The following is a 14,558-nucleotide window of genomic DNA, read 5'->3' as shown; positions in this document are numbered from 1 at the left end:
TTGAATTGTGGGAAACTTTCCAAACACACTGTTAGGTACAGATACATTTTTGGTAGAGAAAATGTCCACTGCATCTGGTACATTATCTCATATTACATTATAAATTGGGGGAATTAGTTGGAATTAATTGTACAGTTGTAGCGGAACCTGATTTTATCCACTTAATGTAAAATGAGACAAATTAGGCCCGTGGTTCCCAACATCGAGATCAAGCCCCTTTAGAGGCTCACAAGATAAGTCTGGGGGATATGAAGCTGATTAATGAGTTATGAGAAGAAATCCCTGAGTTCTGCTGAACGATGTTGTGTTAAACTTTTAGACTGAAACAAGGGGCCCTACTCAGACACTGACTTTTTTTGAAAAGGGTCACAGGTCTAAAAGGCCAGGAGTCTCTGTTTTTCGTTGTTGTTGTTTTTTAAACAATGCATCATATAGTGTATATGTTTTAAGTAAAATCTTGATAAAATCAACCAATATCTCCAAATGCCGAATATAGCAGAAGAGGAAATTAACACACATGCACTTTTCTGCACACAACTGTTTTAAGCTTTCAGTCCAAGTACATCCTCCTTTGTCTCTGCGTTTTAATAGAAATAATTGGTGTGAACAAGTTTTCACGTTGAAAAAACACTACAAAATACAATAAAGTATTTTTTTCAGCCAGGAAACACAAGATGATGTTAAACAAGGCGTTCCAATCAGTGCACATCTCTACCACTAACAGAATGGTAGAGATGTGCACTTCTTATGTGAAGTCATTGAAGTTGGATCAATAAAGCACAAAGTTATTATGCACACAAAATCAAGTGCAAAATGAGCCACACCATTGCAGGCACCGGGAACAGCAAACGCAAACAAAATAAACTGAGTTATAGAGTCACAACAAAACATGCAACACACCGGTGGCTTCACTTTAAGGAACAAGATGTTGAAGAAGGTTTGTGTAGATGTTTGCCATCTTTTTCTTGGTAAATGTCAATACCAACAATATCGCTGAGACAAACGCATAAGACTGTCAGTCCTTAAATTCTGGAAAATTAGTTTTTCAACAAAACAATATCCTCAGTCTTGGCTACAGTGCCAAAGTTAAGAGTGTTTCTTGAAAGTCATTGCTTGAGAGAACGGTCCAGAAAATTGTGAAACACTGCTTCTCATGTTCTGAGGATTTCCACAGTTTGATTTAAGAAAATAAAAAGAACCATCACACAGTGGCTTGTTCAAAAAATAAACATATACTTTTACAGTCCGAGTCTACTTGCTGATTAGTTTCCACCGTGTTTGAGTAGACTCTCTAGGCAGCTGACGACATTTCACTGTCCATGTCGGCCAAGATGGTGTGAATCCAAAGGTCCTTGTCCTCCGTTGCAGTGTCCACAAGATAAACTGTCAACCGGCGCCCCCACAGCTCATCATTAACCTCCGACACCTCCTGCACACTCTCCACCTGGGCGACCAGCGCTCGCTTCTCCACGTGGTTTCGGAATAAAATGGAGGCCTCCTCTGTCCACTGGTGCTGTGTCATACCTGGGAAACGAACAGAAGGGGAAAGGGTTTCTTTAAAGCCCCAGTGTGTAATTTTCTGGCGGCATCTGGTTGTAAAGTTGCAAACTGCAACCAACTGAGCAACCGACAGGGACACTTTATGGAGGCGCACCGCTGACTACATTTCCGGTAGCGCTGAAAATTCAACACGAATGCGACCTATTCTGGACCGTTTTGGTCAACCGTATTCAACACGACTTAGCCAACATGGCGACTCACACGGAAGTCGGGTCCACCTCATGTTACTAAATCTAACTCATTCAATGTTGACGAAAAAACATCGGTTCTTTGTTGCATATACATATATGAACACATAATTATGGACAATATATTCAATTTCTAAGAATAAGTTCTTCTAAATATTACAAAATGTAGCATTGAGAAATTACTAGCTAAGTTGTAAGAGAGGGGTAGAAAATGCTTTTGGACAAACCAGACTTTAAATTTGAGAGCTGAAGTAATCAAGTAATTAAGTTGGATTTTAACCAAATTTTAAAATATCAATTCATGGCATTATCCCTCTTTATAAATCAAATTACTTTAAATGCCTAAAATCATCAGCAGAGCCACACAAAGACGATGGTTACGTTCACACTCACCTGCCAGCTGTGCAGTGACGGCCTGGAAGGGCAGCTGTCTGAACTCCTCTATCAGGGGTTGGATGAGATTTCTGTGGACCTGCTCACGTTTGCCGTGGTCAAGCTCATACACAGACACCAGCCCATTGGACAGAATTCCCCTCACCTGAACGCGGTGCCAGCTGAGTATAGACAGGCATTAGATGAGCCATTGATCAGACATGGCAACAAGTTTTTGCATTTTTCTCAAGTTTTATCACAACGGCACAAAATAGACAGGTGACCTCCTATTTATACCTATGACCAAAGGGGAGTTTTGAGCGAGACGTGTGAAATGTTGCCAAACTCTCAGCAAAGACCCAGAATAACAATTTGAGCCTCTTGCACTTTAGGTGGACATTTGGTGGACTGTTGCAGTTCCCCCCGAAATGATAACATTTTAGCCACTGTCGCGGCTGCTGGCTGAGGCGATCTACTGGTCTGATTCCGAGAGTTTTACAAGTACCATTCCTTTACACACCCACATTTATAAACAAAGGGCCCAAGATGAAAAATACCAAAATTTTCCAGAGAAAAACAGCAATGCTCAGGCAATTTAAACAACAGCAGAGCTATCAGTATAAATGCAGCATCATAAGTATTAATACTATTCAAGAAACATCCATTTCCTTATGTGGTAATGTCTATAATAAAATGCTACGATATTAAATTAGATTATTGACTGGACAAGGAGCCAAAAAAGAATTGTGATTCAACTTTGAGATCAACTATTATTGACTTGTTATGGTCACAATAATGGGTTTAGAGAAATGTTGCTATCGGGGATCAAGCACATTCTTTGAGCACACTTCACATTAGCCATACATGTATAATACAAACAACGAATCATGTTTGCATGAAGTGCAGACATATTGAATCACCTACTTCTTTTCAATTCTGGCAGCACAGACATCTCCTCTCTGGACATGTGTGGTGGTGTTGGTCTTACAGAGCTGGTTATAATAGAGGATCATCTCCCCCATCAAAACCATTAGCTTATGTAAGTCCTGCCACGGCTGCAGCACAAAATAACCGGGGTGGCAGGCCACTGGCACAAACACATCCATATTCTGACCAGGCTGAAAGAACAGGAGCAGAATGAGGTGAACATAACACAAGGCTTTGTTCAGTATTTGGAATTATTCAAACGTCAAATTACACGAAAAGTGAGTAGATACTGCAATATCTGTGAGGATTGACTGTCCTGAGGCTTATTTAACAAAGTGTGTTGCATAGCGTACATAAAAGTTACATGTAAGCTATGCATGAAATCTTACAGCAGAAACTACAGCCTACTGGCACAAAAAATTGTCAGTTAATGTCTACTGGAGGGAGGCTTCAGATTTGATCAACAGATAGAAAGTCACATCTACACACCTGGGGGAGCTCCAGTAGGGGAGGCAATGGAAGTGGCTGCATCCCATTGTCAGTGGTCCCGTCTAAGAGAACCATGTCTTCTTTTTCGTGACGAGGTTGGGTTGAGTCCCTCGCAACGTGGTTTGGGACTGAGCTGCTTAGAGTCTCAACAAAGGCACTGAAACCTGGGCAATCGGAAAAGTAAAAAAAAAAATGTGTCTCACTGTCACAATACTTTTATTTCACATGGAAGAACAGTTTGGAGGACAAAGAAAAGGTACAAGTCTCAGTCTAGTATTACTGTACCTTTTTCAGTCTTGCCATTACTGATGCAGATTGTGTTGTTGGTCTGTGTTGCGAGTTTCTGCCACAACTCCGACTGAGTCAGCTGATGGTTGATGCTCTTGTCCAGTTCCAGGCTCTCAGCACCAATGAAGAGGTGTGTGTAGACAAGCTGTTCCGCTTTGTGCTCGTCTAATTTCAAGATCTGAAATGGGGCAAATACAAAGTCAGATGGACCTAGAAGTCAGCACGACTGTTTCACACTCCCGTGAAGGAGCTAACCATAACCTGAGCTATTAAAGCTAAGGCCTGTAAACATTTTTGTCCATCAGGAAGTACTTTAACGAGGCCTTGTTCGTAAACTTTGTTTGCACAGTGTGCATATTTAGATTTTACCTTAAGTTAACCCTAGCTGTGTGCTTAACTTTATGTTAAATATATAACCTTCATTTTACAGTCTGCAGAGCCCATGACAGCCTCCTTCATCCACAGAACGGCCTCTGGGCTCCAGTCTCCCTCTGGAACTTTGAGGTCGGCCAGACGACATTTGATAGCCTGTGGAATTAAAAAAAATACAAGGCAAAGTTTGTTGATGTGCTTTGTTGATTGAGGCAACAACAGTTGAGCATACTTCTATATAGAAAAACAATAGACAGAAAGTTTAAATTATGGAATGCAACACTAAGTGACTTTTTTCAGAGCAACAGCGACCTCTGCAGCCACAAGTGGTAATTTATTCTGTCCAGCTCCGAGTCTTGAATGGTTAAGTGGTTTTCATCTACAGAGAACAAAGCCCATCAATCACTGAACAATGCAACTGTAGCAAAAATGTCAAACTTCATTTGGAATTCTTGTTATTTTAAAAGTTTCTATGCTAAATATCCGATATGACTGCTGGTATATACACACCCCCAATACAAGAAAACGAACTGACCTGTGGTGGGATGATTGTGAAGTCTTTGACTAAGAGAGGGGGAATCTCTCGGAGATCAGTCACCTCTAAAGTTGCCGGGATACCCATGTCAATGAACAGGATCTCCAACACTCGGTGGTTGAACATATTGGTGATCTGAAAACAACAGGAACAGCACATGAGTGGGTGGCAAATAAATAAATTTAACTGTATGATCAAACAAAGCGATATTTTAATGTCCCAAAAATTTGAATACATTTTCATGATTCTGATCTTACCTCCACTCTGGACCACTTTCCTTTGTGTCGGGCGAGACAGAACTTGCCACTGAAGGGTCTTGACACCAGGGACTCAGAGGTCCTCTGGAAGGAGCAATTACATTGACACAGTTAGAATAGAGGAAAACTGGAGTTGGACATGAAAACAAATGGAGAAACTTTGAGAAACACTATTCGTGTAAAACCCTAAACCAAAGACACTAAACACTGATAGCTAACAACAACCAGTGACATGCACACAGCAGATGGACATAACAATGGTTTAACAAACCGTTTCTTTCAAGTAGTATTTTGATGTGCATTCTGTATTACACCATGGTCTGGTGAAGTCCGTTATGTACTGCAGTAATACATTCAATACTGCATTAGGAATCAGAGGGATGGATTCACTTTTGATATAGCTAAACCGCAGGGAAGTATGTCAACTGCTTCTCATCAGCTTTCAACGGTAAAGTCCCTATTTTGACATCAGAAATTGGGATGAGGCATCCATTGCAACATGTTCTAAAGGGTTTCAGAAACGGCCTCTTCCTGCGTCAAGCACGCCACTGACGAGTCACCTAAAAACCAGACTGTAGCTACTCTGTATCCTGTAACTGTAAAACTTTAGCTGTTCTACAAGACTAAAACAAATGCTGGGGCATCTGCGTACTCTCGAGTCTAACCTGGGTGGTGAAGAAGGCCTCGGTTTTCTCCAGTAACTTGCTGAGTCTTGCTGTTCCTCTGGAGGGCAGCTGGCAGTAAATGATGCCATTTGCACATACATTTGTGACACACACGTCCTGGTAGGCAACATTTAGCTGCAGGAAACAGAAAGCGTAATATAAATTATGTCGGAGGGAGACAGATATCACAATTATGCGTCACTGAGCACTGACAAGTTACAGATTTAATTCGAAAAGAATGAAAACCTGCAGAGTTCAGCCGAACACATGATTAGCTACAGTAGGATTAAACCAAATAGATGAGAATGGTACAATAGGACCACTTTCTGGCAGTACAGGTAAAAATACAATTGGGGGAAAAAAATTTTGGAACAGCAAGGGAAATTCCTTTGTTTATGTTGGACACTGAAGACATTTGGAAGATGTAAATAGGAATATGCGAAAAGAGGATTGAACACTTCTGAATTAATTCTGCTACTGAGTTACATGTCCTAAGTTGAATTACACATTTAGATGCAAATACTATGAAATAACTGGCTTTTTGTCTGATGTTCTATTCTTTTCAAACCCAAATGTCCAAAGTGTTCAGCAAAAATAAAAGAACTGGCTTTGTAGGTCCAATAGTATTGGAGTGGAGACCTGCTTGACTAATATTTAATTGGAGAATAAAAGATTACTGCCCTATAAGAGGGCTCTCATTGGTCTCATGCAATTAACCCCACCAAACCTACAGTCAGAGGGTTGTTCATGGTGTTGTCCTGCAGGGTCTTGAGGCAGGCAGAGTTAATGTTGATGTCGTCATCCTCGGAAGTGTCGTACAACACCGCCACAGGCATATCAATCTGTTGACACGGCTCTAATGTCTCCATCAGCAGGATCTTTCCAACTGCCAACTTTTCCAGGGAGGACAGGACCAGTGGATGGGAGCTGAAGGTCTCTAAACCTGGCAAGGGAACGATAAAGAAAAAATGGGAAGAAAAGGGAGATGAAGCACAAAGATTAAGAGGTCAATGTAAATGTTTTGTCATTTATAGAATGGGTCCTGCTTTGATATATTTGAGGCTTTCAACAACAAAGTAAAACGAAAGTCGTTCCTTATCTTCCACGTACTGTACCTGCCAGTCTCACATTAGTTGCCTGGAAGGGCAGAGAGAGGAAATCCTGGTGAAGCTCCAGCAGATTGATTCCACTCGTCTCCAAAGAAAAGCCATGGTCAACATAGTAAACCTGGCAGGCAGGCAGGCAGACAGACAAAAAATCTATTTTGCTGCAGAAACACCGAACCATGCTGTAGCTACAGGACGTCTTCCTCCGACAAACTGACGAAAAAAAACATCTTGGCAACTACAATCCACTGATGAAATGAGTTACCTTGACCTTGTTGGGGGCCCTGATTTCCATGACCTGAGCTCTGACCAGCTCATCTCCATCCTCTCCTCTGACTGCCACCAGCTGACCAACAACAGGGTTAGACAGAGGATGGTGGTTGGAGTCTTGGCTGTAGAAGGAGCACATTGCATCCTCCAAGTATTGCTGGGCATTGGAGTAGTTCTCGCCTACATACCTGAACAGACAGACCAAACTGTTTTTTCATCTTTTTCACAATATGCATGGCAGGCAGAACAGTTAAGTGCTTTTACATATTATTGGCTTGTATTAGTTTTTTTCGTTGTTAGCATCGAAATGTATTTTTTCTAAATACTTTATTCTGCATATCCTAGTGGACCTGGTGGAAATTGTGTCGAAATAATAAGTTTAAAGATGCAAGAAATGTAATTAAATCTGAACTGTACCAGGGAAGATGTAGAGAGTCAGAATTTGCAGCTATGTCATTAGATAATGTATAATATGGACAAATGCTTGGTTGCTTGCATATCACAGTTGATTGTACAACATTTAGAAAATAAACTTTCCTTCTGACAAATCCATCATCATTAAGAGTAATCAAGAAACACTCATAAAAGCTCACTGGTTGAATAGATGCAGTACACATCATTGTATATATTTTGAAAAATTCCTCAAAATCTTTATATTATTCTTTGTATATCTTTCATAATTGGAAAGTGAACCACTCTTCTTCATTGTGTTCCCCATGTGAAAAATAACACTGTTTTTTAGCTTCAGTGACAATTTCAAGCATGAAGCGTGAATAATGTTTGTCCCACCTTATGGTAACAGTATTGCTGCTCTTGGCCTCAGTAACCAACACAGAGGGATAGTGCTCTGATGGAAGAACCAGACGGGGAGGAATCTCAGCGCCCACGACCTCGAGACCAGAGGGGAGGGGGTGACTTCTGCACTGCTGGCTCTCTTGGCCGTCTGTGGTTTCCGTGTCTGTTCTGCTGGAGTTATACAGGATGGCCTGACCACAGGAAAATACAAAAATGACAAGACATAATATGTATAAATAAGTTTAAGACATGAAGGTAAGATGGAGGTCCCTGAGACTGAGTTTTAACTGTGATGATAAGATTATCTTCCACTGGTACACTGCCATCGTATTCCATTACCTTACTCTTGTCGTGTGGGATGGGGTACTCCACTGTCCACATATCCATCAAAAGAGACAAGTTGTCTAGAACATTTTCCGGAAATGGCGTCTTGTATGTGTCCATGAACAGTTTCGGCAAAGCATGGGCCCACACACCTAGGCTGTACATGGACAGAAGCTCCTTTATTCTCTGACGCACCTCAGCAGACACAACCTCATCAGAAGATTTTGAGGGAGGGGCAGAATCAGGGGTAGAGGAAAAGGTGACTTTCAAAAGGGGTAAAATATCAGGGCCAGGGTGGAGGGAGGAAGTCACTGCAGCACCGTTAGCTGAAGAAGGGTGAGACCAGGTAGGGGCTAAGGGCTGCGTGTCTATGTTCTCGGTGGTTGTAGTCAATCCTCTGACTGCTAGATTGGCACGTGGGGGCAGTTGGGGAGCAAGAGCTGGGTTGTGGACAGGGCTGCGCAATGTGACTGAGGGAAACTTCTTATGTGAGGCGGCAGCAACAGGTTGTGGAGGAAAAATGAAAGTGGGCTTCGTCAAGAGGTTGGTGGGGGAGACTCTAGGTTTAGGATCAGGGGAGAGAGGGTTAAAGAGTTCTTCAGGTGTTGAGGGACGTGGGGAAATGTGGGTGGTGCTAGCACTCAAATTAGTGGGTGGTGTTGGAGGGGAGTTTTTGATGCCACTTCTAGGGACAATAGAGGGCTTTGGAGGCAGAGGAGGGTAGACCAGCCGGTCAGCGCGGTTGTTGGAGGATGGTTTCTCCACCTGAGAAGGCCAGATGACAACAGACAAAGACAGAAGATGAGAATTTGACTCCTCTTAATTGCTGCACAGGTTGTGTATTTTTTTTTTTTAATTAACAAAAATTTAGAATCATTAAACTGTTAGCAAGTTGGGATACCATTACCATTTTCTCTAGATAAGAAATTTTGGTTCAGCGCTAATGTTTAACAAAATTAAAGATAGACAATATTTACTATCAACCAACCAGTGTTGGATGTGATTCAGTGTTCGATGTATCCACTTTTCAAAATATAAAGTGAACAGGACACTCACACACTCTCAAAGTTCCTGTCCAAAGAAGACAGGGTAGGCCACCTTATGAATTTTGATGCATTATCATCTCACCTCACAAATGTATGTCCACTGTTCCAGGTCGGTCAGCACCTGAGGGTGGAGCGTCTGATTGAACATTTTACTGTAGACCTCTGATATCTTTGACATCCACAGTCCACTGCAGTACTTCTCCAGAAGCTGAGTTATTCTGCGCCGCACCAGCTCCACATCATACACACTAGACTGCATGGAGAGATTTCACAATTCATCACTTCAAGCATTCCTGCAAGTTTGATTTTTTTTTGGTTTACTATACATTTTTTTTAATAAATCCATTTTTAGGATTCTATTGAAGAAAATTTGTGAGCATCTGCCTAATTTTTAAATTGGATGGAGGTAGTGGTTGTTAGCTCTGGTGGCAATTTAGCTCCAAGGCAGTGCAGTAATTTCCATGAGACACACGGCAAAGAGATTCAGACAGTTCTTCAGTACCTTGGATTGGTTGATTCTGGAGGCTTGTTCCAGAGGCTTCTCTGTGAAAAAATAAGGAAGGAAGAAATAAATACAAAAAGATTCTGATAAAAGTAAAAAATCTGATACAAATTGATTTTTACTGATTATAAGTCTACTTCTTATTTTTCAACTTTTTTGTTTGGCAGTGTTGATTTTATACGCTGCTCTGCAAACACTTCTACTGGAACCTATTCAACATCTCAGCTGTGATGTTTTTTTGGCTGGCAAAACAATAATCTAATGGAAAAGGGTGGGGTGGGGGTTGATAACATGTATTCACTTCAGCGCACCACCCTCTTGAGGAACATTTTTTTGATCAGTCGTTATTGGCAATTCAGGATACATATCCCGAAAACAAAAATAAATTTGTTTTGAAAATAATTCAATTATTGGAACAGTCATTTCATATAAATACTCATATACATAAAATAAATGAAGATACAAACCAAAGGGGGCAAACATACCCAAAGGCTTCTGGCAGTTGACCAAGCAGTTCTCTTTCCTGTTGGCAACATAGCAGTCTTTACCTCAAACTGTCTTTTTCATAGCAACATTGTCATTTAACACAAATATCAGTGAAATTAAGCCAATATAGGTTTGTCTGATGGTGTATTACAATATATTTATAATACTGTCTGACATAATAGCCCTGTGTCCTAAAATGTCTTCACATCAGAAAGACGATATTTTCAGACTCAGCTGTGAATTTCACAGTTGCTAACAGAAAAAAAAAATCACCCATGAGCAAAATTTTTGCATCAAGTGCTGCGTCATGAATGGCGTTTGAATGGTAACCTATGAGGTTGGTCCACATGTGCATGTTCACCTGTCGGGCAGGACACGCTGTTTCACAGCTGGTTGAGGAGCCGGTTGTCTGTGTTGGACAGGTATGTTGGACCTAAACCTTTGCTCCAGTTGCCTGATGTTTTGGCAGAAGACAAGAAAAACTTTGTTTTAGAATAAGACAAATATTGAACAATAGCCAACAATGTAGGACATTTTGATCACAGACGACAACCATCACTTCAGGTTTCTGATTGGCTATTGTCAAATCCAATTTAGCCACTGCTCATCATTTGGTGATGAATGTATGATGCAGATATGTCTACCTGTAGTCTCCCGACGCACTGCAGCCTCTGTTGCCACCATGAGTCGGAAAGTGGCTTGGCCACTTATAAGCATCACCAGCTGAGGGCTGGCGGAGGGAAGACCTTGGTCTCACTGAATGTATAGAAAGAGGGATAATAAGTCAGGTTAGAGTGAAGAAGAAGGAGGTGCGACACAGAGTCATGTTGTACAAATTATGAGAAATGAGTGTTGGAGGTTTATGTCCCCATCTTTCATTCCTACTAATATAAGGGCATTAGTAGAGAGAAAACCAAGCTGTGTTTTATTTAAGTAAGTAGTTTCTCCTACTATTCAGCATGTAGGGGTTGGAAGGTTTGAATCTCATCCTGCAGTTGACGACTTGGGAGTGGCCAGATTTCTTGGAGCTTTTCTGCCTGGCGACCAGCTCGGCAATGTGGGCCGTCTCTCGACACACCGCGGCAAAGCATTTCAGCTGCAAAGCAGATTCATTGTTACACTCGTAGACACATGTATTGCAATGAACAAGTCAGAACACTGCTTACCATTTAGCAAAATTTTGTTCTACTAGAATGAAACAATTCTTCTACATTTTGTGCTGATGTGAGCTGAACGTAGGCAGCAGTATAAGGATGGAAAATATCAGTAATATCAACTCAGACTAAATAAATAAAACTACCTGGTAAGACAACAGTCTTAAACCAAGGTAATATGCCTCACCTCGCCCATACGGTACTCCAACCGGACCACAGATGGGATGCTTTGGAGAAAGTCCTCAAGTTCTGAGTAGCCCAGCTTCTTCAGCGGGATGCTCTCTCCGCACAGTGACCGGTACTCTGACTGGAGGCTGTCAATAGACACGCCGGCCTTGCTGGACTGGAGCACAGACCGCAACATTTTGCCGATGGACTCACTGTCCGACATCCTGGAAAATACGCACTGAAAACGAAACAACACAGAAATCACTGGGGTTAGAAAGGCACAAGGGCATCGAAAACAACCGAGGCACTGTGAGGCACATATGGCAAACATCTGGTGGAGTGGTGCACTGACAATAACCTGGTCTAAAACACCACAAAAACCTGAAGAGATCGTTGTGGATTTCAGGAGAACCAGGAAGACCACACCTCTTCCCCCTCTTCACATCAGAGGTGAGGAAGTGTGAACAACATTGAATTCCTGGGGACCAGCATCACAAAGGATCTGACATGGACCCTTCACACCTCCCACCAGGTTTCAAGAGATATCCTCCCCCTGTATACGTTCCTGATCTTTGTTCCTTGTCTTGTTGTTTATATTGCTGCCGGTGTCATTTACAACGACGATACAGCCTTTTATCTAATCCTAAATGTTTCCAGAGCATCGTGCTTCTGAAGACACAGAGGTAACGAGGCAACGTGAGGACCAGAGAAATGCTTCCACCCCGGAATTTGGACTTTTACAGTGTGGAGAGTTCAGCACATCAAAACGGAGGAACTGAACATCGTTTAATAAAAATGTCAGAGCGTGATAAAACAGGAGAATCCTGCAGCACCGGTGACACAGAGCACCATGTAATGTAGCACTGTGCTGATGTCGCCCCATCACGACATGACAACAGACACTACTGTACTTCATCATTTCATCGTTCATCATCATCTGTGCCTGCACAACTGTGCAATTTGTCTTTTATCATATGCAACTCATACACATGTGAATGTTTACTCACGACTTTTCTTCTTCTTCTTCTTTCACTTCGAAGCCAAACCCCCGGAACTCTTCTTTCACAAGGCAACACTTGCATTCTGTACATATTATGTTTTTCCTTGATGCTCTCTGACTCGTGCTGTAAGTGAACTTCCCCGGCTACGTCTAATCCTATCTCATCACACCAGATGATGGAAACTGTGCTCTTTCCGCCAGTAACTACAGGCGGGTTATCTGTGGGTTTCAATATTTCCCGCCTCAGACTTAAATGGGATCCTGTTCACTATTAAGCGTCATTCAACGGCTCGTGTCGCTGTCAGAAAGTTTGTAGAACAACGCGCGGAGGAGGTTGAACCACGACACGTCCCATAGCCCTTCATCAAACCCCTCGTGTGAGTTGAGTGTTTGTTTGTTCCGGGTGATACGAAGTTGACCGGGCAACCACCCGAGTCGCGCCACGGCCGCAAACCAACTGGCGTCGACCGGAACAACGTGCGCTACTAACGGCTAGCCGTTAGCGCACGAAGCTAGCAGCTCGCGAGGAAATAAAGTTATACGTTAGTTCTCATTCCGTTAATCTCGTGCAAAAGCACCGGGCATATCCGCAATTGCCTTCTGCATTAACCCGGACCGTGTTTGAGACGTGTCGAGGTGTGAACAAGTGTAAATTACCTGGAGCTGTCGCTGGCTGCTGCTCTCGTGAATCTCCTCTTCGCAGCATTAACCTGCACGTCGGTTCACGCCCAGAAGGTCAAGATGTCTCTGCCGGGTCACTCTTTGGGGGGCGGGGGTAAATAGGCAAATGTGTCATGTAATGTGTTGCATTTCTAGTTGTGTAAAGAAAACATTAACTAGGTAAAGGTGTCGCGTTTTAGGCAAGCAGGTGAGTAAATTCAGCACCTTTTTTTGTTTTTGATACGTGGTAATGGCTGCTTTTAAGTGCCATCGGATATTTCCGTGTTTAGTTCACTGCACACGATTGACAATGCACGTAAGCTAAAATGGATTTCGCATTCATGTAGATTGAGCTAGCTCCAAAAACAAAAGTTTGAATCACGTCGACTCCCCTTCAGTCAACTTTTACCATTTTGTTTTCATTTATTTATGAGATGCAGCAAAGCCCTCGAAGGTCCTGGAAAGGAGGGTTCGGCCAAAAGTCGAACCTCAGATTGAAGAGGAACAATGTGGATTCCGTCCTGGACGTGGAACAACGGACCAGCTCTTTACCCTTGCAAGGATCCTGGAGGGGTCCTGGGAGTATGCCCATCCAGTCTACATGTGTTTTGTGGATTTGGAGAAGGCGTATGACCGGGTCCCCCTGGAGATACTGTGGGAGGTGCTGAGGGAGTATGGGGTGAGGGTGTCACTTCTTGGGGCCATCCAATCCCTGTATACTCAAAGCAATAGCTGTGTCCGGGTTCTCGGCAGTAAGTCGGATTCGTTCCCGGTGGGGGTTGGTCTACGCCAGGGGTGCGCTTTGTCACCAATCCTGTTTGTGATATTAATGGACAGGATATCGAGGCGTAGTCGTGGTGGGGTGGGGTTGCAGCTCGGTGGCCTGGGGATCTCATCACTGCTTTTTGCAGATGATGTGGTCCTGATGGCACCATCGGTCTGTGATCTTCAGCACTCACTGGATCAGTTCGCAGCCGAGTGTGGAGCGGTTGGGATGAGAATCAGCACCTCAAAATCTGAGGCCATGGTTCTCAGCAGGAAACCGGTGGATTGTCTACTCTGGGTAGGGAATGAGCCCTTACCTCAAGTAAAGGAGTTTAAGTACCTCGGGGTCTTGTTTGCGAGTAGGGGACAATGGAGCGTGAGATTGGCCGGAGAATTGGAGCAGCGGGGGCGGTATTGCACTCGCTTTGCCGTACCGTTGTGACAAAAAGAGAGCTGAGCCGGAAGGCAAAGCTCTCGATCTACCGGCCAATCTTTGTTCCTACCCTCACCTATGGTCATGAAGGATGGGTCGTGACCGAAAAAACGAGATCGCGAGAGGAACTCAGAGTAGAGCCGCTGCTCCTTTGCGTAGAAAGGAGCCAGTTGAGGTGGTTCGGGCATCTGGTAAG

The 14,558-nt window shown here is 43.0% G+C and overlaps 1 protein-coding gene across 2 annotated transcripts; it reads right to left on the bottom strand.

Moving 5' to 3' along the window:
- Window positions 1-528: 528 nt before the first annotated feature.
- Window positions 529-13,339, bottom strand: tdrd7a (tudor domain containing 7 a). Of its 2 annotated transcripts, none has more exons than XM_035637428.2 (22): window positions 13,162-13,339; window positions 11,524-11,742; window positions 11,134-11,278; window positions 10,827-10,938; window positions 10,544-10,636; window positions 10,182-10,219; window positions 9,697-9,737; window positions 9,277-9,447; window positions 8,164-8,913; window positions 7,819-8,015; window positions 7,025-7,217; window positions 6,769-6,880; window positions 6,385-6,596; window positions 5,654-5,788; window positions 4,989-5,072; window positions 4,732-4,866; window positions 4,242-4,352; window positions 3,822-4,002; window positions 3,537-3,700; window positions 3,045-3,238; window positions 2,142-2,302; window positions 529-1,524 (listed from the first exon to the last, which is right to left on the bottom strand). In XM_035637428.2, exons 2-22 carry the CDS (start codon window positions 11,725-11,727, stop codon window positions 1,292-1,294), a joined length of 3,666 nt encoding a protein of 1,221 aa, XP_035493321.2. In that variant the 5' UTR covers window positions 11,728-11,742; window positions 13,162-13,339; the 3' UTR covers window positions 529-1,291. The 2 variants fall into 2 exon arrangements, with proteins under 2 accessions (XP_035493321.2, XP_035493320.2); XM_035637427.2 differs by lacking the exon at window positions 13,162-13,339 and adding an exon at window positions 12,512-12,973.
- Between the last annotated feature and the right edge of the window lie 1,219 nt (window positions 13,340-14,558).

This window comes from Scophthalmus maximus, chromosome 8 (assembly GCF_022379125.1).
Source record: "Scophthalmus maximus strain ysfricsl-2021 chromosome 8, ASM2237912v1, whole genome shotgun sequence".
Classification (NCBI taxonomy): Eukaryota; Metazoa; Chordata; class Actinopteri; order Pleuronectiformes; family Scophthalmidae; genus Scophthalmus; species Scophthalmus maximus.
The sequence above is the reverse complement of the archived record's forward strand: the minus strand, read 5'-3'. Positions and strand labels throughout refer to the sequence as shown.

Coding starts and splice junctions, on each gene's coding strand:
- tdrd7a (XM_035637427.2), bottom strand. CDS start 12,595: ATGTACAGAATGCAAGTGTTGCCTTGTGAAAGAAGAGTTCCGGGGGTT. Junction 10,637..10,826: donor AGTGCGTCGGGAGACTACAG/GTAGACATATCT, acceptor CCAAAACATCAG/GCAACTGGAGCAAAGGTTTA. Junction 4,003..4,241: donor CTGCAGACTGTAAAATGAAG/GTTATATATTTA, acceptor GCCCCATTTCAG/ATCTTGAAATTAGACGAGCA.